Genomic DNA, 21970 nt, shown 5'->3' with positions numbered 1-21970 from the left:
CAGGGGGAGGACGTTACGTAACGCGGAGCTTGAAATCAATCTCCGGGGCAGCCCGTAGAGCCCCACTGTCAGCCGTGCACTTACCGGAGTTAAACCACCGGTCAGGCCGTCTCCTCTGCCCCGCATGGAGCAATGGGGCGGTCAGACACCGAGGCCCCCGCCGTACTCCCCCGTGGTATCCGCATGGTGCCTCCCGCGCGGCCCGGCAGCTCGAGGCGCGCGGCGGCGCACGCATGCGCCCGGCGATGGCACGGAGCGCGCATGCGCAGTGCTCGGCCCGCGGGCAGCGAGGACGGCCCCGCCCCCGTCCGCCGCCATCTTGCGCAGACCGGCGTCGCCATTGTGCGACCTCGGGCCCGGCGGCACCGGCCCCGGCCCCGGCCCGGCCCCTGCCCCCGTCACAGCCGGTCCCGCGGCTTCCCCAGGCGCTGCGGTGCGGCGGGGCGCGCCTGAGCCCGGGCACGGCCCTGATGGTGCCCTCGGCCGTCAGGGCCACTTGACGCCTGATGCAACCGGCGCCCGGTGTTGCCAGTGCAGGAGCCGACCCGGCTGCGGCTGCCCCTGCCACCGCCTCCAGGCCCGGCCCGAAGCGCCCCCGTATGCAGCTGCTACATCCGGGGCTCGGTGCGAGCTTGGGCAGGACCCTCGCGGGCAGGACAGAGGGACAGCCAGGACTGACAGAGCCTGGCAGTCACAGACTGACTGACAGACAGACAGACAGACAGACGGAGGGATGGAGATGTGGCCCCCACACAGCCAGACCTGTCTGACAAACACGCACACTCCCATTCGGTGCCTGCTGGCACCCCCGGCCCAGGGACAGATGGACACACAGACACCGTTCAGATGGGCGGGACGGACACACAAACGCTCCCGTATTAGGCCAGGACAGACAGACACCTCCATGGCTGGACAGACGGACAGAGCCGGACATGCGCTCCCGGGAGGCGGGGCCTTGCGACACGCCCCACCCACCGCGTATTTGAATAGTGGGCGGTGCTTGTCCCTCTCCGGTACCGGGGAGGTCGCGAAGCCCCCTCCCCTCCCACCACTAGAGACAGTCTGGATTTTTGTAAAAAATGGTTTATGGGTTCCATTTTTGTATAAAACGCGGGGGCAGCCGAGCCACTCGCCCACCCCCAGCTGCCGCCCCACAGCCCGCGGTGTGTCCTACTCAGAATCTAAACCCATCCCAATGCTTCCTCTACAGTCAATCCTCTATGCTCTTCCCTTCAACTATTCCTTAAAAAAATCCCTCGTGTCCCCGAGATGTTCCTGTGCCCAGGTACAGTACAATGACGGGGGATCCGGTGCCGCGCTCCCTCTACGCCGTTTTCTGCTGTCCCTTCTTTCCAATCAGAGACTTGTGGATGTGGGGAATGACACCTGCAGAGAGAGGGGAGGAGAAATCCTGTGAACCCGCCTGCAGAATTCCCAACAAACTCCAAAAAACCCTCAACTCCCCATTTTGTGAACGTCAAGCAGATCCCCCTCAGTGTGAATCGAGGGAAGCAGCGAGCCCAGGTGCTTATGCCAAATTCCTGTCAAATTCTCCTCCTTGCCACAATCCCTATCTGGTTTCCCACATCCCTTCCTTGTCCCAATTCTTCTCTGGTTTCCCCCGTTCTCTCCTTGCCCCAATCCCTGTCTGGTTTCCCCCATTCCCTCCTTGCCCCAGTCCCTGTCTGGTTTCCCCCGTTCCCTCCTTGCCCCAGTCCCCCCAGCGGGTAGCAGGGAGGCAGCCCCACCTCCTCCGGCGATGGTGGCTTTGATCAGCGAGTCGAGCTCCTCATCGCCGCGGATGGCCAGCTGCAGGTGCCGGGGCGTGATCCGCTTCACCTTGAGATCCTTGGACGCGTTCCCGGCCAGCTCCAGCACCTGCGGGAGGGCGGCAGTGGGTGGGTGGGGGTGCCGGGCAGGGGCCGCAGGGGCTGCACAGGGAGGGGAGGGGGCCCTACCTCGGCCGTCAGGTACTCGAGGATGGCCGCGCTGTACACGGCTGCCGTGGCGCCCACGCGCCCGTGGCTGGTGGTCCGAGTCTTCAGGTGCCTGTGGATGCGGCCCACTGGGAACTGGGGGCAATTAGCAACCTCGTTAACACACGCAGCCCCCACGGTGTGCACAGTTACACCCTGCACGGCTGATCTGGGCTGCAACTCTCCAAACAGATCACTAGCCAATTTATTTATTGATAGTTAATAGCTACTATTAACATATGTTATAGTAACATATGATATGGTTTTGATATATATTGACATATTTTTATTATATATATTGATGAGATATATATATCTCATAAAATATAATTTACTAAAATGTATGTAAGTGTATATGTGTATATACGTTATATCTTGTATAGCATAATATATATAAAATGGGATATAAGTTATATCTAAAATGTGCATATGAGTTATACCTTGTATAGCATAAAATAATTGTATTTTAATCATAATAATTATTAATTTAAAATATAATGAAATATATAGTAAAAATTATAATAAAGTACATATTATATAATATTACAATATAAAATATTATACCACATAATATTATAATATAAAATATTGTAATATACAATATTATAATAGAAATATTATAATGAATATAATAATATAACACTTCTCCCAATTAATCCTCCCAGTCTCTGTGTCCCACCTGGCAGCAAAACCCCCATGGCTCCACGCCCCTCCCAGTGCCAAACCCCCCTGTTTTGACCCCAAATCAGAGGCGTGGGTGCCCAGCGCCCTGAGCGTACCTGCAGCCCAGCCCTCTGGGAGCGCGACACGGCCTTGGCCTTGGCCTTGCCGCTGTCCTTGCCCGCCTTGCCACCAGCCTGCGGGAGAAAGGGGCCTGTTAATTAATCTAATCGGCCCCTGAATCCAAACAATCCCGTTAACTCTAAGCCAGAGGGACCCGCTGCAGGATAAGCTGGCAGCTCCCTGGCAACTCGGGGCCGCTCGAACCACGCGGATTCAAGGGGATAAACAAGGGAGGGTTTCAGGGTGCAGCAGCTGCTCCCTCACCCAGGCTCTCACCCTGCTGCCACTACTCTCAGGATCTTCCAGAAAATGCCAAATGGAAACAGCCCAAAATCCCATTGTTGCGAGCCCAGTTTGTTTCCAGATTTGATTTCCCCATGCTGACACTGGGCAGGACACTGTTCCTGCACATGGGAACGTGAATCCTGTGGGATTCAGGGCTAATTCCCCTCCTGCTCCAGAGAGGGAAACCACCAGGAGCCTCAGAAATGGTGTCTTTAATGAAAACCACGTTGGGAGGGGTGGAAATGCCAAAGCCCAGAGTTTGGGAGTCGCTGAGTAACTAGGAAGAGAGAACGGGCTCTCCCATCCGCTGCCAGGAAATCCACGGATTCCAGGGACATGCGAAGCCCCTATGACATCATTAATCACTGATGAGAGCTGTTCCTAATGAAGGTGAGAGTTCTGGGTGACGCAGGAAAGCAGAGGGAGCCGCACCCTCCCCGTGGGACAGACGTCAGCAACCCAAAATCTGCTCCAGGTAAACAAAATCAGGGGTAAGCATCCCCAAACACAAGTTTTCCAGCCCACAGAAAGACAAGGGAGCTTGTAAACACCCTAGATATTCACAATCCCTGTTTTTCTAGAATATATTGATCCCAAAATCCCAATCCCCTCTAAAAAAGAGGAATTTTGCTTCATGGTGAGGGAGCTGAAAGGATTCAGACAGGCCAGGAAAGCAAGTGGAGCACGTTAATCCTTAAAAGAAGATGCTGGTTAACCTGGGAATGTCCAGGATCTGGACAGGTGGGAGTTAACACAAGGTTCAGTTCAAACACTGGAAAATAAATTAGTCACGAGGGGGCATTAATTAATCCCGAGGTGATTAAAGCAAGCAGGGGGGCGAGGCCATGGGGGACCCAGCAAATCCCCTCCGTAGGAGTTACTTTCATCAGGAGAAAACATTGCTGCCTCAAGCTGCTGAACTCAAGGGGGGCGTTTTGGGGGTGGATTCGAGGGGTGGGAAGGGAGATCGATGGGAAAGGAAGGGGGAGGCAAGGGGGATTTGTGGATATTTCCTTACTCCAGGAATAACAAGCAGCGTTGGGAAAAGCACTGCCTGTTCCCTCTGCGGGCTTTTCTCAGGCAGCTGTGAATTTCCCACTGCCCCAGCAGGTTTTCCAGCTCGGAGCCGCCTGCCTGAGACATTTTCACAGGGGGATTGACTACCAAGAGCAAGAACTCCGAGGTTTGTCCCGATGGGAAGCTCCCCCAGCCCAGGTGGCTCCTGCTCCCTTATGGGAGATCATCCCATTCCGTGCTGGGAGTGCGGGTTCCTGGACTCCTCCCTCCTGAGGGGACAATCCCCAGCAATTCCCTCCTCACCCTCCACCTTGGGACAATCCCTGTGGCATCTCCATCGCTGCTCTCCACCACAGCCCCTCGCTGGGAGCACATTCCCGAGCTAAATCCTCCCTCCCTGGCTCTGACCCGCTGGCTTCTTCACGGCAGGCAAACTTGCTTTTTTTTTTTTCTTTTCTTATTGCTTCAAACAGGATAAAACCCCTGCAAGCAGCAACTTCTTATCTCGTGCCGCACATTCCCAGACATCCCCGAGCACAAGTTCTTGGCGGCAGCCGGAGTTGCATAACCCAACGGTGTTTCCATTACCGCGAAGGGACCGGGGCTCTCACCGCCGGCTCCGGAGCCCCCAGGGAACCCCCCGAGCCCACCTGTGGATCCGGAGAACCCCCCGACCCCCTGCGGACCCACAGAGCCTCTCCCGTGGATCTCCGGAGAACGGCAGAACCCCCGCGGCTGCACAGACCCGCCGGAACCCGCTGCGAACCCACGGAACCCGGCCATGGAACCACAGAGTGCTGCCGCTGACCCGCGGAACCCCCTCAGCGACCCTGCCGACCCACAGGGAACCCGTAACCCGCATCCCCCTGCCCGCCCTGGCTGACAGCTCCACACCCGGCTGCGCCCGTTCCCCCTGCGGGCCCACAGGACCGGGGCACCGGGCAGAATGAACCCCCCGTCTCTCCCCCCGGACCGGGCCGTTTCCCCGGGAAGCGGGCTGAGATGTGTCCGTGTAACCCCGGAGGAGGCGCCGGGCGGCTGACAGAGCCGGTTCGGGCCCCTCGACCGACGTTTCCCTCACGACAGCCTCTTTCTGCCGTCCAACCGCCCCATAACCGGCACGAACCGCGGCCGAGGAGACCCCGGCCGCCACCGCGCCGCTCTGACAGCGCGGGAGGGCACCGGCGGGGCCGGGCTTGGAGGGCAGCACAAACCCCCTGCCCGGGAACCAGGCGGCAGCGGGCACGGGGCACCGGGGCAGCGCCGGGCCGGACCCAAGGTCACGGACCGGGGCCCGGCCCCCTCCCCCCGCCCGGCCTGCGCTGACAGCGGCGCCCATTGGCGGCCCCGCGGGGCCCGGCTCTGCCCGGCCGCGCTGTCCTGGCCGGCCCCCCGAGTCCCGAGCCGCACCGCTGCCCCTGCCCTCACCATGGTACCGCCGCCGTCGTCCGAACCCCAAAGCCACCGCCGCGCCCGACCCGCCTCAGGAGCCGCCAGACAATGACCCGCCCGGGCGGGGGCGGCGGGCCGCGCCGCGTCTCCACCAATCACCGCCTCCCATACTAGTTTGAACATCCCGCGGTGCCCAATGGGCGAACCGCTTCTTTTCTCGTCCATCGCTGGCTCCGCCCAGCGGCTCGTTTAACGGCTGTGTTGCCTTTGCACACGGCACGCAGCGGGGTGAGGGCGGGGCGCGCTCGCGTCGGTGACGTCACCACACGGCGAATAGCGATAACGAACGCCACCATGAGAGGCGGGGTTATAATGATGGACAGCTCACCAAACCAATCGAAAGCGGGTGCTGTTTCCCGCCCATTCCATTGCCCCGCCCCCGGTCGTGTTTGTGTGAGGGAGCCGGGGGGGGGGCGGATCGTGAGGGGAGCGCGGGGGTTTGGCGGCTTCGGGGGCTTTGCTCCTCCGGCGCTGCTCGGGGCTGAGAGGGGACACCCGGGCCCGCCGGTGTCTCTGGAACAGTACACAAATAACCCCGCGCTGCCCTGTAGGATGAGTGAGGAGGGCAGCGGTCGTGAGGTAACACGGACCCCGCCGCCCCCGGGCCGGACTGGGGGCTGGGGCGGACCCTGAGAGGCCAGAGGGTCTGTCAGTGGTGACGGCGGTGTGGCCAAAAAGACCAAAAACTCACGGCCCTGTTTGGGGGGAAGAGGGCCCTTTTCCGAGCAAACATGTCACAGCGAATAAAACCTCAGTTCCTCATGACGGGCCCCGTTCAGTGCCGAATGGAACCTCACTGTGGGGCGAGCTGAGCTCGTAAATGGAACCGGGGATTCACCAGCGAGGGTCGGTGCCAGGGCAGCGGCTCGGACCTGGTGGACCCCACACAGGGAAGCCCCGCACAGCACAGCCCAGCCCGGCTGAAGCCGGGGCCCGGGACCCTCAGCCCGGCTGCCCCCGGTGCGGCCGCTGCCCCACGGCCATGGGGTGTCCTGCCGGCCGGGCCTCAGCTTCCTCCATAGCGGGCGGGGTGGAGAGCCGCGCACCGTGCCCGCTCCTCGCCGCACCGCCGGGGGGCTCCGGTGCCCCCATCCCGCTCCGCCAGGGGGAGGCGGCACCTGTTCCTGCTCCCCCCGGCTGTACCGGTGCCAGTTTCCCTGCACTGGGCAGGGCCGAGGCGGCCCGCGCCCCTCGCTGCAGCTGCCGGGGGGCTCAGGGTGCGCCCACCCCTCATGCCGCAGCTGCCTCCGCATCCCGGGAGTGCCGCACCTGCCCCGGGGCGCAGCAACTGCCGCGGGCGGCTCCCCCCCGGGCTCCATGCAGGGCCCCCCGGCTGTTCCCGGGGCCCCTCCAGCTGTCCCCAGCTCCCCCGATCCCCGGGGCCAGCCGGGGGGGCCGCAGCAGCTGCGGGGTGCGGTGGGGCCGGGGATGGGGCCGGAGGAGCCGCTCCCCCGGCCGCGGGGGTACGCGGGCCGCGGGCCCGGCAGGGGGAGGAGCCGCGGGGCGGGCGGGGGTCGCGGCGGGCCCCGGTGGCGGTGACAGCGATGGCGGTGACAGCGATGGCGGTGACGGCCGCTCATGCGCAGGCGGTCCCCGCGTGTCCTCAGATGAGCCCGAGCCCGCAGGGAGCCGCAGCGCGGGGGGCGGGGGCTGCGGCAGCGCCGGCCGGTGGGGACACGGCACGGGCACGGCGGGGACACGGCACGGCGCCCCGGGCACCGCTCCGCGATGGCACGGCCGTGGGACGGCACACGCACCTGACACACGGCACGCAGGCGTGTGCGTGGCACGCAACGCTTTCGCATCTGTGCGCACACACCTGCCTGAGCCACGGCACACACACCGCACGCGGGCCGCGCCAAACCCTGCCAGCCTTACACCCGCACACAGCGGGCAGCCATGTGATGGCACAAATGCCTTACACACGCTTTACACACACCCTCCCACGGCAGGCAGCCATGTGATGGCACAATGCCGTATCCTCACTTTACACACACCTTACACACGGAGCCGCGTGCTGGCACGCACACCTCACACACACCCACACACACGTTATGCTGTGCACACACCGTGCGCTGTGACACACCATGCCTATGCCACGCCAAGCCTCCCTCCCCACCGTGCTGGTCCCCAGCTCCCCTGAGTGAGGCCATCCCCTCAGGACACCCCAGGTTCCGTTTGTGGGGGACATCCTGCGTGTCCCTGCAATGCCACAGGGTGACCACCCCACCCCTCACCACCACCTCCACCCTGCAGGGCCCCCCACGGCATCCCCAAGGAGCAAGTCGGGCCCGGGCTGGTTTTCATTCACTTTTCCGCATACTTTATTTGTTACAAACATACAATTCTTTAAATATAGACTGTAAAACTCCATTTGCAAAAATCTGCTACGTCAGGAGTGCTCGGAGCAGGAGGAGTTCGTCGCGTCGGCCTCGTCTGCGCTAGTGGTAACACCCAGGACCTGCCTCCGGCCCCTGGAGCCGCCCCGCCGGCCGCAGGGAAGGGACACGGGGGCCCCGGCCCCCCCGGCCGCCTAAAGTGCAGGTTTGCTTTAGTTTTTGTTTTTCTTTCATTAAAAAAATAACAGGAATAAAACTTTCTTTTTTTTTCTCTTTTCGGCAAAGGGACGTCATGGCGAGCGCTCGGGGAGGGAGGCGGCGCTCCCGGGATCTGCTGCTCCGAGGAGGATCCACTGCTCGGAGGAGGATCCAACATTCACGGGATCCAGTTCTCAGGGGATCCAACTCTCCGAGGAGGATCTGCTGCTTGGAGAAGACCCCAGCTCGAAGAGGAGGGTCTAGTGTTTGGAGGATCCAACTCTCAGAGGATCCAGCTTGGAGGAGGATCCAGCTCTCGGAGGAGGATCGGGCACTCGGGAGGATCCAGCTTTCGGAGGATGCCATTCTTGGAGGACCCGGCTGTCAGCGAATCCAGCTCCGGGAGCGCGTGGCTCTTGGAGGAGGATGCAGCGCTCTCCCCACCGATGCTGTCCCGGCCCGTGGCTGGGCTGCCCCGTGTCTGGAGCCGCTCTCGCCGCTGCTCTGAGGCCCGAGCCCCGGGTGGGATGGGGCTGCAGGCCGTGCCGTGCCGTGCCGTGCTCCTCCCCGGCCGTCCCGCCCGCATCTGGCTGCTCCCGCCAACGCCCAGCCCCGGCAACGCTGGCTCTACCGGCTCCGCGAGGATGAGGAGGGCGAGGAGGGCGAGGAGGGTGAGGGCCTCGCCCTGCAGGAACAGCTGGGAGCATCCACGGAGCCCACACTGGGAATACCTGCTGAGCTCCCTGCTGCACCACCCTGCCTACCCCCAGTGCTCCCTCAGCTGCTCTTTTAAAATCTTTTCCAGTTTTTTGCGATTTTTTCCCCACATTTTGCTTTTTTTATGAGAGGCCAGTGAGGGTCTGGGTTGGTTTTGTGACCAACATGAGGAGCCATGGCGTGGCCCCCCAAACCAGCCCCCACTGCCCCCAAATCGCCTGGAAACACGGCAGGAGAATCCAAATTTTCTTTTGTATTTTTGAGGGCAACAAGAACTGAAGCTGTTTGAACTTGCCCTGGAAGCACCACCCGCTCCAGATCCAGCCACTTGGGGTATTTTCCAGTGGGTTTTGGGGCGCTGTACAAGACTTCCAATATTCTGTCTGTACAGCCATCATCGCGTTCTCCGTGAGCCCCTCTGGGGCAGCAAAGCTGGAAGTACCAGGAATTCGGGATATTTTCCCCCCTATTTGTGGTTTAAAAATAAAAATTAAAAAAAGAGAAAAAAGCAATTTGCCCATTTTCTACAGAATTCAACCCAAAACCCAACCGAATCTGAGCTATGTACACACAGCCACGTCTATACACACAGAGATGAGAAGGGGGTCAGGGGAGATGCCGGCGTTGTCCCGCATTCCTGGGACACTCCCAACGCCTCCTGGGGGGCTCCAAGAGAAAAAATAACCCAAAACTGCCCCCATGGCTGCTCCCCTCGCTCCAGCTGGCACCTCAAATCCCCTTTTTCCCCTATTTTATCTCAATTTGGTGTTTTTCTCCGCTGTCTTCCCCCGACGTGCTCTGCTCTTCCCACCCAAATGGAGCTGTGGGAGGTTGTGTCCATGGATCCAGCGCTTCTCTGGCCAGGAAAGGCTCCCTGGGCCAACGCCGGGAGCTGCTTTTTTGGGTTTATTAGTGGATTTAGGTGGTTTTGCCTTGCTTTTTTTTTCCTCTTCCATGTATTTCTAGCCAGCTCCCCAGAGCTGGGCCGGGCCGGCAGCAATTCCGCCGCTCTCCCAGAGTAGAAATAAGGCTAAATCACCGCAATTCAGCCAAAAGAAAGAAACCCAAAGGAATATATATATATTTTTTTATATATATATATATATATATATATATCTCATCCTCTTCAAAAATAAAAGGAGAGGTCCCGCGGCTGGACGCCGGTGAGTCCCGCGGAGCTGGGAGCGTTCTTCCCCCCAAATCCGTCGTCGCCGTCGTGGTTTGTGGATTTTTCTCCGTGGCAAAGAACACAGGACCAGGAGGATGGGTGGATACAGCAGGAATTCACCGGAAAGAGCTGCCTGAGGGTACAAAATACAGTACAGGACACATCGGCCATCGAGGAAGGACTATTGCTCCCGAGTGAGTGAGTGAGGGATCCGGGTCCTTTGCGACGGAGAAGGCTTAAAAACGGGATAAACGGAAGAAATTCGCTTTAAAAATCCCTTTAAAAAGAGCGACGGCGGCGGGAGCGGCGGGACGGTGCCGGGGGCCGGCCGGACGGATGGACAGCGGCGTGGGGGCTCCCCAGGGCTCTGCGGCCGTTCCTCACTTCCCAATAAATATGGAGAGAGGGAGATGCCGGATCCGTGGTAATAAATTAAGGAGGCAGCTGATTGGGCTCCCAAAAATGGATTAAAAGGAGAAAAAAAAAAAGAAAAGTTCTACAAGTGGTGAAACCGTTGGAGAAGAAGAGGCAAAACTTTGGAATGAGAGCGATGGAGTCCAGAGTTATGGGAAAACGGGGTGAAAAACCGGAATTCTGTACAGGGCAGGACTGAGCCGAGGGAGTGAAAAAGAATTAAAAAAAAAAAAGACTATTTGAGAGTGGAAAAATGTGTTTAATAGGAGGTGGCTGGAGGGACCAGGCGGCGCCAGGGCCGGGCCCAGGGGGGCAAAAAAAGACAAAAGAAGGCAAAAAATAACAATAAACCTCCAAAATCCACCCCCAAGGTGCCGGGGCCGGGCGTGGCCACGGATTTGGGGCCGGAAAATCCAATTTGGGTGAAGCCAAGGGGTGGATTCCGGCGGGTCCTGGTGAAACGGGGCCGGAGGCGCCTTATTTGGAGAGAAGGGGAAGATGGTTCGCCCCGTCGAGTTTTTCCTTGTGCTTTGTGCCGGCGCCTCCCCCTTCCCGGCGGGAAACGGGGAGGGGGGGAAAACGGTCAGAAATCGGCAAAACTGAGGAAATCTTCCCTAATTGCCAGGGAGCCGCCAGCTCGGGGCGGGTTCCAGTTCGGGCGCCTGGAGTTTGCATCCCGAAAAAAAAAACCACCAAAAAACAACAAAAAAAAAAAAACAAAAAGAACCTCCCCCCACCCCCCCAAAAAAAAAAAAGTGGAAAGAGGAGGAAAGGGGAAAAAATAAAATAAAAAGGAAAATGAAGGGAAAATCACAAGCCGAGGGAACGGCCGTTGGTCCAAGGTGCCTCCGCTGCCCCCCCGCCCCCGGCGCTGCCGCCGCCGCTCGGCCCCGGGGCCCTCGCGTGCTGGTTTGGATGGGGGGCACCGGGAGGAGAGGGGGCTGCGGGTGACCCCCTGCCCCCCCAGAGCAGCGAGTCCTGGGGTCCGGGGGCCCCTGGTGGGAGCCGGGGAGGGGCCGGGGGGGCCGCGGCACGGTCGGGCCGGTTTCTCTCTCTCCGGTGGCGGCAGGAGGGGGGGCTCGGGGGCTCGGGGACCCCCGCGCCCCACCGCTGCTGGGGGGGGGGCTCGGGGACCCCTTCGTCCCGTTGCCGGGAGCGGGGACCCGGGGGCTCCGGGACCCCTCTGCCCCGTCGCTGGGAGGGGGGATCGGGGACCCGCTCGCCCCGGGGCTCAGGGGGGGTGGTGGGGGGCCGGCGTCGGGGTCGAGGGCTGGGGGGATCGGCTCAGTCGTCGTCCACGTCGTCGCCGTCGGAGTCGTCACCGGCGCCGCTGCCGCTGCCGGGTCCCGGCGGGCCGGCGCGCCGGTCGTAGAGCTTGTCCCGCTGGCGCTCCTGGATGTCGCGCATCTCCTCGGCGTAGCGGCAGAAGGCGCCGCCGAACTTGGCCCAGGCCTTGTAGGGGACGGTGATGGCGTTGCGGTAGGACGGCTTCACCTCGCTGACCCGCAGGAACACCCCGTACTTGTTGCAGCCCACGTCGAAGAAGAAGCGCTTGGAGTCCACGGTGATGGACGTGCCCTCGGGCAGCTCCCCGTAGAGCCCCCCGCCGCCCGGGCCGCCGCCGCCGGGGCCGCCCAGCTCGTCCTCCTCGCCGCCGTAGTCGTCGATGAGCTTGGCCAGGGCGTCGCGGAACTCGATGAGGCCCTGGGCGGGCAGCGCGATGGTCTGGCCGCTCTGCAGCCCGGGGGGGCCTCCCGCGAACCCCCCCGGGCCGCCGGGGCCGCGGTTCACGGTCTGGCGGATGCGCAGGAAGCGCCCGCGCTGGTTCTCCTTCAGGTCCAGGTAGTACTTGCGGTTCTCCCGCACCAGGAACTCGCTCTTGAGGGCGCGGCGGGGCCCGGCGCCGTCCTCGCCCGGCGGCCCCGCGGCCTGGGCCAGCTGCTCGGGGCTGGACGGGCCCAGCTGCGCGTAGTGCTCGATGAAGTCGCCCAGGTAGTCGCGGAACTCGGCGGCCACGGCCATGGAGAGCGTGAGGCGGCTCTTGGAGCCGCCCGCGCCCACCTCGGCGATCTTGAGGAAGCGGCCCTTGGCGTTCTGCTTCACGTCCAGGTAGAAGCGCTTGTTCTGGATGTCCAGCCGCTTGGACGCCAGCTCCTGCGTCTCCTGCTCGGGGCCGGCCGCGCCGCCGCCGCCGGGCCCCGCGGCCGGGCCGGCCCCCCCCGCCCCGCCGCGGGCGGTCCCGAACCCGCCGCCGCCGCCGCGCTCGCTGCCGCTGTCCCCGTCCGCCATCTTGTCCGCCCGCCCCGCGCGCCGCCCGCTTCCGGCCCCGCTGCGACACCGCTGACGTCACCGCCGCACCGCCGCCGTCACGTGCGCCGGGGGTCCCGCCCGCCGCGTCCCCGCGCGCCCCCGGCGAAGCTCCGCCCCCTCTCTAGGCCACGCCCCGAAGCCCCCTCCCCACCAATTCCATCGCTCCGAGTCCCGCCCCCAGCTGTCAGTCACCGCGGCCACGCCTCCCATTGGTCGCGGGGCCCGGGCCCCGCCCCGTCGCCCCCTCCCCTCCATTAAGCGCAGCGTTCTGCTGCCCGGCTGTCAATCACGGCCATCGCTCGCTCCTATTGGTCAACGCAGCCCAGGGCCCCGCCCCATCGGCTGTCAGTCATAGGCAGTGGCACCTCTTATTGGTCCGTGAAGCCCCGCCCCCAGCTCCTCCTTTCATTGAGTGCAGATTTCCACCCTCCTCTGCTGTCAATCACAGCCTCCTGCTGCTCCCATTGGCCCGTGGTCTCCAAAGCCCCACCCTCAGCTGTCTCTCACTGTTAGTTCAGCTCTCATTGGCCAGCGAGGCAGACAGCTCCGCCCCCTCCGGCCGGGGATGCATGGTGTCATGGCCAGACAGCGTGACATCATCGATGACATCATGGCTGGTCAGCGGCTCTGTGGCCACACTTTGAGCGGGCAAACTCCCAAGTCTGCCCCGAGCCGGGCCTGGAGGGCAGAACCCACCAAAAGCTGCCAGAACCCACCAGAACCTGCCAGAACCCACCAAAACCTGCCAGAACCCCCCAGAACCCGCCCGGACCCCAGGCTGGGAGGAACTGCCCAAGGGGAGTCCTCGAGTCCCGGCCGTGGCCACCCCTAAGGGACCACACAGGGTCTCTGGGGATCACCTGGGAGCCTTCAGGGACCTCCTGAGGTGCTGTGCTCCTCCCCAGGAGACGCAGCCACCGGCGCCCGGCCGGACGGGCACCCTGGGACCCTCCCGGGTGACACCCACGGGACAGACCAGCGCACGCCCGAGGGGACACACGGCCCTCGGTGTGTGTGGGAGGGGGCTGTGACCTGTCCAGGAGACTGTGGGGCCCCCAGGAGGCTCTGGGACCCCCCCAGCCCCCTCAGTGCTCAGGGGACAAAGGGGACAAAGCCACCACAGGAGCCACTCAGTGTCCCACCCCACCCGGCCCCAGGGCAAGGGGACAATAAGATGGGGTCCCCCCACCCCAAATTCTGCCCCTAGGGCACGGTGTCCCACTCAGACCCCCCTGTCCCCTCCCCACCCACAGTGATGCCCCCAGCACAGACACAGCCAGGCTCTCCACACAAACTCTTTATGGGGGGACTTGGGGGGGTCCAACAGAGCCCCAGGGAGGGGAGGGAGGGGGGCCCCAGCCCCTCGGCGGGGCAGCTCAGTTTGGGGGGATTTGGGGGTCCCCCAGCCCTCAGGGGGGCAGCAGTGTGGGGGGATTTGGGGGCCCCTCAGTGGGGCAGCTCGTGGGGGATCAGTTTGTAGTGGGCACCGCAGGAGGGGCAGCGCTGGGGCTCGCCCTTGTGCAGCCAGAACCAAACCACGTAGCTGTTGTCCTCCTCACCTGGGGGGACAGGGACAGCGTGGGACACACGGACAGGGACAGCGTGGGACACACGGACAGGGACAGGGGGACGGGGACAGGGGGAGAGGGACAGGGACAGCGTGGGACAGAGCACAAGGACAGAAGGGGACGGACAAATGGACACGGGACAGGAATGGACACACAGACACCGTGGACAGGCATGGGTGGGAGGACGGACACCCAGAAGGAAAGGGACAGACAGACAGATACAGGGACGGACGATCACATGGACAGGTAAAGGACAAACACACGGACACGGGGAGACAGACGGACACGCTGACATGAGCACATGACAGATGGACACGGGGACTGTCAGATGCACGGCCACAGGGATGGACGGACACACGGACAGGGCCGGGAGCACTCACAGACGCAGCCCACGATGCGCTTGCTGGACACGGAGGGCACGAGGTTGGGATCCTGCTTGGTGCCCGTGTAGCGCTTGGGTCGGAACATGCTGTACGGGTCCTGGAGGGCACCCGGGGCTGTGAGACCCCCAGAACCACCCCAGAACCCCCCAAGGGCAGCCTGGCCCCGCGAACCCCAAACCTGGCATCCCCAGCTCCATCCCGAGACCCCCTGTGCCCGAGAGTTCCCCACCTCTGAGCCCCCAGAACTCCCCAGCCCCAGACCCTGCAGCCCTCCAAGGGCACCACAACTGGAATACCACCCCCCAGATGAGCCCCCCACCACCCGAGCACCCCCTAAACCCCCGGGACCCCCAGATCTCCTCAGCCCCGACCCCTCTGACCCCACGCCCGCCAAGGGCACCGAAACCCTGAAATAACCCGAGCCCGCCGGCACCCCCGAACCCCCGCAGAACACCGCGAGGCTCCCCCTGACACCCACCCGCCAATCTCTGCCCCTCCAAGGGCAGCCGAACCCCGAAACCGCCCCGGAGACCTCCGGCATCGCTCGGGCCCTCCGGCTGACCGCGGCCGCAGCCCCACCGCGCTCCCCGGCACTCACCAGCCCCTTGTTCGTGGCCTCCATCACCTTCCGCTCCAAGCCGGTCGCCTGCTCCTCATCGCTGGCCAGGTTCCCTGCGGGGCTCCGTCACACCGGGGTTGCGCACACGCACCCCATCCCGCACCCCGCCCCGCTCCTCCCCGCCGTGCCCCCCGCCGTGCCCCCCGCTCCCCCGTCCCCGCTCACCGGGCACGCCGAGCTGGCGCGCGGGCGCGGCGCGGGCCGAGGCCGCGGGCAGGAGCCGCAGGGCCGCGCTCACCCGCAGTAACCTTGAGGCCATGGCGGCGGGACTGGCGGCGCTTCCGGCGCGGGCGGAGGCGGAAGTGACGTTCGGCGGGACGGCGGGAACGCCAGAGGTAGCGGAGCGGCAGCACCGGAGCCACGCCCACAAACACAGAGCCCCGCCCCTTGCGGGAGACCCCGCCCGTGTACCACGCCCATGTGGATGACTCCGCCCCTATGGTGGCCACGCCCCGTGTGCCGGGCCCCTGCGGTGGCCACGCCCTGATATGGGCCCGCCCCTGTGTGGCCCCGCCCCCAGAGCGGGTCCGGGGGTCCCGGGGGGCGGGGCTGAGATTTGGGATGGGAGAGGGGACAGGGACACTGGGGACAGGGACAGTGTGAGGGGACAGGGACACTGGGACAGTCCTGGGGACAGGGACACTGTGGGGACAGGGACAGTGTAAGGGGACAGGGACAGTGTAAGGGGACAGGGACACTGTGGGGACAGGGACACTGGGACAGTCCTGGGGACAGGGACACCCCGAGGGGCACAGGGCCACCCCCGGGGACACAGGAACGGGCCCGGGGGCACAGGGACACCCCGAGGGGACACAGGGACACCCCGAGGAGACGGGCCCGATGCCCCCAGGGCTGCGAGACACCCAGCACGGGGAGGGGACAGCCCCGCCGCCCGCCCTCCGTGCCTCAGTTTCCCTGCCCTCGCTGCTTACTCATGCCCATCGATCCCATCGATCCCCCGGCCCGGGGGGGCACTCAGCACCTTTCCCCCCCCATTTCGAGGCCGCTCCCGCGGGACCCTCCCGGCGGTGCCCCCGACCCCCAGGGGCGCTGCGGGGAGCGGGGGTAGCGGCCCTGGACCCCCCCCCACAAAAACCCCAAACTTGTGTGGGAAAGCGCCGAAACCGCGGGGCGGGGGGCAGGGTGCCAGGGGAGGAGGAGGAGGAGGAGGAGGAAGAGGGGAGGGGAGGAGGGCAGGACGGGCACGGGCAGCACCCGCCCCGCGCTGCCGCAGGAGCCCCGCAGGGTTGGGGGACCCCCGGAGCCCCCCGAGCCCCCGGGGCCATGGGCATCCAGGGCATGGAGCTGTGCGCCGTGGCCGTGGTCATCCTCCTCTTCATCGCCGTGCTCAAGCAGTTCGGCATCCTGGAGCCCATCTCTGCCGAAGGTACCCCCCGCTCCCCGAGCCCCAATTAGCGCTGATTAATGAATTAATGACGGCTCGGCCCCACTGCCCCGTGACCTCCCGGAGCAGGGCCGGGTTTGGGGCTGGGGTCCCCTCGGGAGGGTCTGGGGGGAACGATGAGGATTTGGGGCTGGGGGGGAGCGGGCAGAGCCCCCAAACCCCCTGAAGTGCCCTGGCCTGGGGGGATCCCCAGAGCATCCCCAAACACCCGGGAATGGGGACCCCCACCCCAAATACCCGGGGGGAAATGGGACCCCCACCCCAGAGCTCTCCCTCGCCCCTTTAACCCCCAGGAATGGGCAATGGGGACCCCCGGTGACCCCCAAACCTTCCCAAGGAGGGCCGGGAGGGCTCCGAGCTGGCGCTGACCCCAACGAGCCCCCCGAGGTGGGGGTAACGACCCCACAGTGACCCCAAACCCCCTGAGATTGGACACAGGGACCCCAAACCCCCTGAGATGGGACACAGGGACCCCCAATGCCCCTGAGATTGGACACAGGGACCCCCAAACCCCCCTGAGATGGGACACAGGGACCCCCAAAGCCCCTGAGATTGGACACAGGGACCCCCAATGCCCCTGAGATTGGACACAGGGACCCCCAAACCCCCCTGAGATTGGACACAGGGACCCCCAACCCCCCTGAGATTGGACACAGGGACCCCCAAAGCCCCCCCAGGTCCCCCGAGACCCCTCACACCCCCCCCCCCCCGACAGCCCTGGGAACGTTTGGGGCTCCCAAGCCCATCCCAAAATTGCTGAAGGGCCCCGCAGGGGCTTCCCGAGCGGGAATTATTAATGAAGCATCATTTATTAATTACCTCGCGCCGGGCCGGGCGGCCAAGAGGCGGCTCGGGAACGTTCGGAGCCCCGGGAGCGCGGGGAAAGCCCCGGGACCGACACCCGCGGGGCCCCGGGGAGCTCCGGGGCTGCGGGGGAGAGTCCGGGGGGAAAGGGGGTCCCATATGGGGTCCCTAAGGGGGTCCCTAAGGGAGTCTTTGCCAGGGGTGGTTTTGGGGTCTCTAAGGGCGTCCCTAAGGGGGTTTTTGCCCCGGGTTTGGGGTGCAGGGGGGTCCCTAAGGGGGTCTCTGCCCAGGTTTGGGGGGTCCCTAAGGGGGTCTCCGCCCCGGGTCTCCCCGCAGACAGCGGCGATCCCGACGTGGAGCTGCCGACGGCGCGGCACCCGCCCGAGGGGCTGGAGCAGCTCCTGGCCCGCACCAAGTTCACCAAGAGCGAGCTGCAGTCCCTCTACCGAGGCTTCAAGAACGTGAGTCGGGGGTCCCGAGCCCCGAGCCCCCCCAAGCCCGCGGGGCCCCGGGGTCACGGCGCCGCTGCCCGGCAGGAGTGTCCGAGCGGGCTCGTGGACGAGGAGACCTTCACGCTCATCTACTCGCGCTTCTTCCCGCGCGGCGGTGAGTGGGGGTCCCGGGGGCCGGGGCGGTACCGGGAGCGGTACCGGGGCGGTACCGGGGGTCACGGTCCCGTTCCCGCAGACGCCAGCTCCTACGCGCACTTCTTGTTCGACGCCTTCGACGCGGACCGCAACGGGGCTCTGTGCTTCCAGGTGGGAATTCCGGGGGGAACGGCCGCGCCAGCGCCGTGATTCATCACATCCTCCTCCTTCCTCCTCCTCCTCCTCCTCCCGGCTGTGGCCGGGTAAAAATAACGGGATCAATAGGGCTGCAATCCCCGGGGCGGCCGGGATCGATGGGGCGGCGGCGGGCCGGGGTCAGGGCGGGTCAGGGCGGGCCAGGGTGGGTGAGGGTCCCTCCCGCCGCCCCCCATGCGGGCAGGATTTCGCCGTGGGGCTCTCGGTGCTGCTGCGGGGCACGGAGCAGCAGAAGCTCAGGTGGACGTTCGACCTCTACGACGTGAACAAGGACGGCTGCATCAGCAAGGAGGTGACACTGGGGGACAGCGGGGGTGGCGGGGCGGGGACGGGCGGGCGGGGGCTGCCAGCGCCCTGTGTCCCCCCCAGGACATGCTGGAGATCATGAAGTCCATCTATGCCATGATGGGCCAGCCCGCCGCGGGGCACAGCGCGCCCGCACAGCACGTGGAGCTCTTCTTCCAGGTGAGAATGTCCCCAAGGTGTCCCCAAGGTGTCCCCAAGGTGTCCCCGGGGCCGCTGAGCCCCGCTGAGCCCCGGCCCTCCCTTGCAGAAGATGGACAGGAACGGGGACGGCGTGGTGACCTTCGAGGAGTTCCTGGCCGCCTGCCAGGAGGTGAGGGGGGCTCCGGGGGCACCATCCTCATCCTCCTCATCCGGGACAGGAGGGAGATGGCAAAAGGGTGACGAGAGAAGGGGCACACGGGGTCTCTGCTCTCTCCTCGCCAGGACAAGGACATCATGAGCTCCATGCAGATCTTCCACAGCGTGCTCTAGACCCTGCTCCCGCGGAGCTTTTCTGCTGTTTCAGACGAACCAGAGGCAGGAGAAGTCCAGCATGTGGCTCCCAGAGACGGGACAGGACAAGGACAAGGACAAGGACAAGGACAAGGACAAGGACGGTGCTGCCACCCCAGACTGACCCATTTTGGGGGGCTGAGCCCCCCTAGACACGGACCCCCCCCCTTGGCGGTGCAGGGACAGCCCAAACCCACCCCAGGGACTTGGGGACCCTCGAGATGGGAGCCCGGCTGTGGGGGTGTCCACAGGGCAGCCGTGAGATGGAGCCCCCAGACCCCGACCCAAAGCACAGCCCCTGCTCCAGCAGCGTGGGGAGGGGGATTTTATAAATAAACCAAACGGTGACGACTTAGCGCTGAAATGGAGTCAAGGGCGACGGGAGGGACGCGCGGGGTCCCGGGGGTCCCTGTCCTGCTCTCGGGCCCTGCCCGTGGCCGGTCCCGTCTCCCATTCCCAGTCCCTGTCCCGTTCCCCGTACGTCTCCCATTCCCATTCCTGGTCCCGGTCCCGGTCCCTCTCCAATTCCCGGTCCCGGTCCCGTTCTCGTTCCCGGTCCCGCGGCCCCGCCCCTCAGATCTCTCCTCTCATTGGCTCTCATGGAAACCCTGGTCCCGCCCCCTGTGCGCTCCCATTGGGCGGCCCGAAGGGGGCGGGGCCCCGGTGCGGCGACCTTGACGTGCCACGTGACGGGGCGGGGCCCGCAGCGCCCCCTGGCGGAGCGGGGGAGGAGCGGTGTGTGAGACCCCCGGGAATGGAGGGCGGGGGAGAATCCCTAAAAACGGGGAAATGTCCGGGATCGGGGGGAATGCCCGGGAACGCGGGGGTCTGGAGCTGGGGGGATCCATGGGAACGGGGGGATCTGGAAACGGGGGAATGCCCGGGAACGGGGGGAGGATCCCCGGGATCCGGGCTCTGTGGGATAAACGTGGGGATCCCCGGGATCGGGGCTCTGTGGGACTCGGGGCTGGGGGATCGGACTGAGTGTGTGAGAAACGGGGGGAATCTCCGGGGTCCGGGTTTGGGCAGAACCAGGGGGATCCCTGGGACGGAGGGAATCGGGGCTGGGGGGACCGGGAGCGCGTCCCCGGGGCTGCGGGGGTTCCGGGGATCCATCCCGGGGCCGGGATTCACCGGGCCGGTGCCGCAGGCGATGCGCGGGGCGCTGCGCCTGGTGCGGTTCCGGGGCGCCGCGGGCGGGGGGCCCCGGCTCGGGCTGGAGGAGGCGCCCGGGGGGGACCTGGTGGATCTGAGCGCGGCCGAGCCCGACCTGCCCCGGTCCATGCGGGAGTTCCTGGAGATCGGCCCCCGCGGGCTGGAGCTCGCCCAGAGGTGCGTGAGGCCAACGGGCACCCCCAGAGAAGGTGGGGGACCCCCAAAAGTGACCCCAAAGAAGGTGGGCGATCCCCAAAGATGGGGGACCCCCAAAGGTGGCTGACTTCCAGCGATGGAGGAGCCCCCAAAAGGAGAGGGAGCCCCAAAACGGGGGTGAATCCTCATGGATCCCCCCAGGAGTGGCCACCCAAATCTGCGTGGTGCTTTGGATGACCCCAAAGTGGGTCACCCCAACAGCTGACCCCCCAAAAAGGTGGGGGGCACTCCAAACCGTGAGTGATCCCCTCCCCATGATGTGTGACCCCCAAGAGAGCCTGACCCCAACGTGGGGGCCAAAAGGAGTCCCTAAACCACAGCAGGCCCTCCTGGAGCCCCCCAAAGCGCGTCCCCCCATCGGGGGTGCCCCAAACGCCCCCCGTGTCCCCGCAGGGCGCTGCAGTCGGGGCAGCACCGCGTGTCCCGGGGGGCTGCGCGGCTGCTGGCGCCCGTGGGGGACCCCCAGAAGGTGATCTGCGTGGGGCTCAACTACCACGACCACTGCCGCGAGCAGGCGGCCAAGGTGCCCCGGGAGCCCCTCATCTTCAGCAAGTTCCCCAGCGCCATCGCCGGGCCCTTCGATGACATCGTGCACCCCCAGGACACCAGCGTGGGTACCCGGTGTGCCCCCGGTGCCCCCCAACGGGGACGGCCCCCCGGGATGGCGCTCCCAGCCCCTCTGTCCCCGCAGGAGCTGGACTGGGAGGTGGAGCTGGCCGCGGTCATCGGGAAGAGGGGGCGGCACATCGAGGTACCCCCGGCCCCTCCGTGCCTCGGGACCCCCCGGCCGTGTCCCCCGTGACTGTCCCCTCCCTGGCAGTGTCCCCCCTGAGTGTCCCCGCTGTCCCCAGGAGTCGGCGGCCCTGGAGCACGTGCTGGGTTACACCGTGGCCAACGACGTGAGCGCCCGGGACTGGCAGATGCGGCGCAACGGGCGGCAGTGGCTGCTGGGCAAGACCTTCGACACCTTCTGTCCCCTGGGGCCGGCCATTGTCACCAGGGAGGCGGTGCCAGGTGCGGCAGGGACGCGGGACCGCGCTCCCCGTGTTTGCCCCCGCGGTGGGGGCACGGTGGCACCGTCCCCGTGTCCCCCGTGTCCCCCGCAGATGTGCACAACCTCTGGATCCACTGCAGCGTCAACGGGCAGCGCATGCAGGACAGCAGCACCCGGCACCTCATCTTCGGGGTGCCCGCGCTCGTGGCCTGGGTGTCCCGGTAGGAACGGGGGCCTGGGGACCCCCAGAGCCCCGGGAGCCACAGCTGACCCCCCCCGTGCCCCCAGGTTTGTGACACTCGTCCCTGGGGACGTCCTGCTGACGGGGACCCCTGCGGGAGTGGGGGTCTTTCGCAAACCGCCCGTTTTCCTCAAGGTGAGGGGAAATGGGGGCTCGGGGGGGACTCGGGGACCCCAGTGGGGACAGGTGCCACCGTGTCCCCCCTTGCAGCCTGGTGACGAGGTGCAGTGTGAGATTGAGGAGCTGGGCACCATCTGCAACAGGGTGGTGTGACGGCGGAGAGGAGCCCCGGACCCACCTCCCCCCCGTGGGTCAATAAATCCAC

General features: G+C 65.0%; 5 protein-coding genes across 5 annotated transcripts; 2 read left to right on the top strand and 3 right to left on the bottom strand.

The window, feature by feature from the left end:
- Positions 1–1073: 1073 nt before the first annotated feature.
- Positions 1074–5678, bottom strand: LOC128945436 (histone H2A.V). The gene is made up of 5 exons (XM_054289206.1): positions 5490–5678; positions 2756–2833; positions 1959–2072; positions 1749–1878; positions 1074–1386 (listed from the first exon to the last, which is right to left on the bottom strand). The coding sequence occupies exons 1-5, from the start codon at positions 5676–5678 to the stop codon at positions 1325–1327; spliced, it is 573 nt and encodes a 190-aa protein (XP_054145181.1). The 3' UTR covers positions 1074–1324.
- A 5902-nt stretch (positions 5679–11580) lies between these two features.
- Positions 11581–12638, bottom strand: PURB (purine rich element binding protein B). Its single transcript, XM_054289200.1, has one exon. The coding sequence runs from the start codon at positions 12636–12638 to the stop codon at positions 11634–11636; it is 1005 nt and encodes a 334-aa protein (XP_054145175.1). The 3' UTR covers positions 11581–11633.
- A 1303-nt stretch (positions 12639–13941) lies between these two features.
- On the bottom strand, positions 13942–15503 carry LOC128945441 (cytochrome c oxidase subunit 5B, mitochondrial). Its single transcript, XM_054289209.1, has 4 exons — positions 15395–15503; positions 15209–15282; positions 14608–14707; positions 13942–14218 (listed from the first exon to the last, which is right to left on the bottom strand). The coding sequence occupies exons 1-4, from the start codon at positions 15486–15488 to the stop codon at positions 14106–14108; spliced, it is 381 nt and encodes a 126-aa protein (XP_054145184.1). The 5' UTR covers positions 15489–15503; the 3' UTR covers positions 13942–14105.
- Positions 15504–16513: 1010 nt separating this feature from the next.
- LOC128945434 (calsenilin-like) lies at positions 16514–19086 on the top strand. The gene is made up of 8 exons (XM_054289203.1): positions 16514–16616; positions 17775–17899; positions 17975–18044; positions 18126–18196; positions 18426–18533; positions 18611–18706; positions 18795–18857; positions 18971–19086. The coding sequence occupies exons 1-8, from the start codon at positions 16514–16516 to the stop codon at positions 19016–19018; spliced, it is 684 nt and encodes a 227-aa protein (XP_054145178.1). The 3' UTR covers positions 19019–19086.
- Positions 19087–20173: 1087 nt separating this feature from the next.
- LOC128945432 (fumarylacetoacetate hydrolase domain-containing protein 2-like) lies at positions 20174–21964 on the top strand. The gene is made up of 7 exons (XM_054289201.1): positions 20174–20371; positions 20804–21020; positions 21102–21161; positions 21262–21424; positions 21517–21625; positions 21693–21780; positions 21856–21964. The coding sequence occupies exons 1-7, from the start codon at positions 20193–20195 to the stop codon at positions 21916–21918; spliced, it is 879 nt and encodes a 292-aa protein (XP_054145176.1). The 5' UTR covers positions 20174–20192; the 3' UTR covers positions 21919–21964.
- Positions 21965–21970: the final 6 nt, after the last annotated feature.

This window comes from Melozone crissalis, unplaced genomic scaffold (assembly GCF_028551555.1).
Source record: "Melozone crissalis strain CALT ecotype California unplaced genomic scaffold, PUWL_Pcris_2 ptg000064l_1, whole genome shotgun sequence".
Lineage (NCBI taxonomy): Eukaryota > Metazoa > Chordata > Aves > Passeriformes > Passerellidae > Melozone > Melozone crissalis.
Note: the sequence above shows the minus strand (reverse complement) of the source record. Positions and strands in the feature narration are given on the sequence as shown.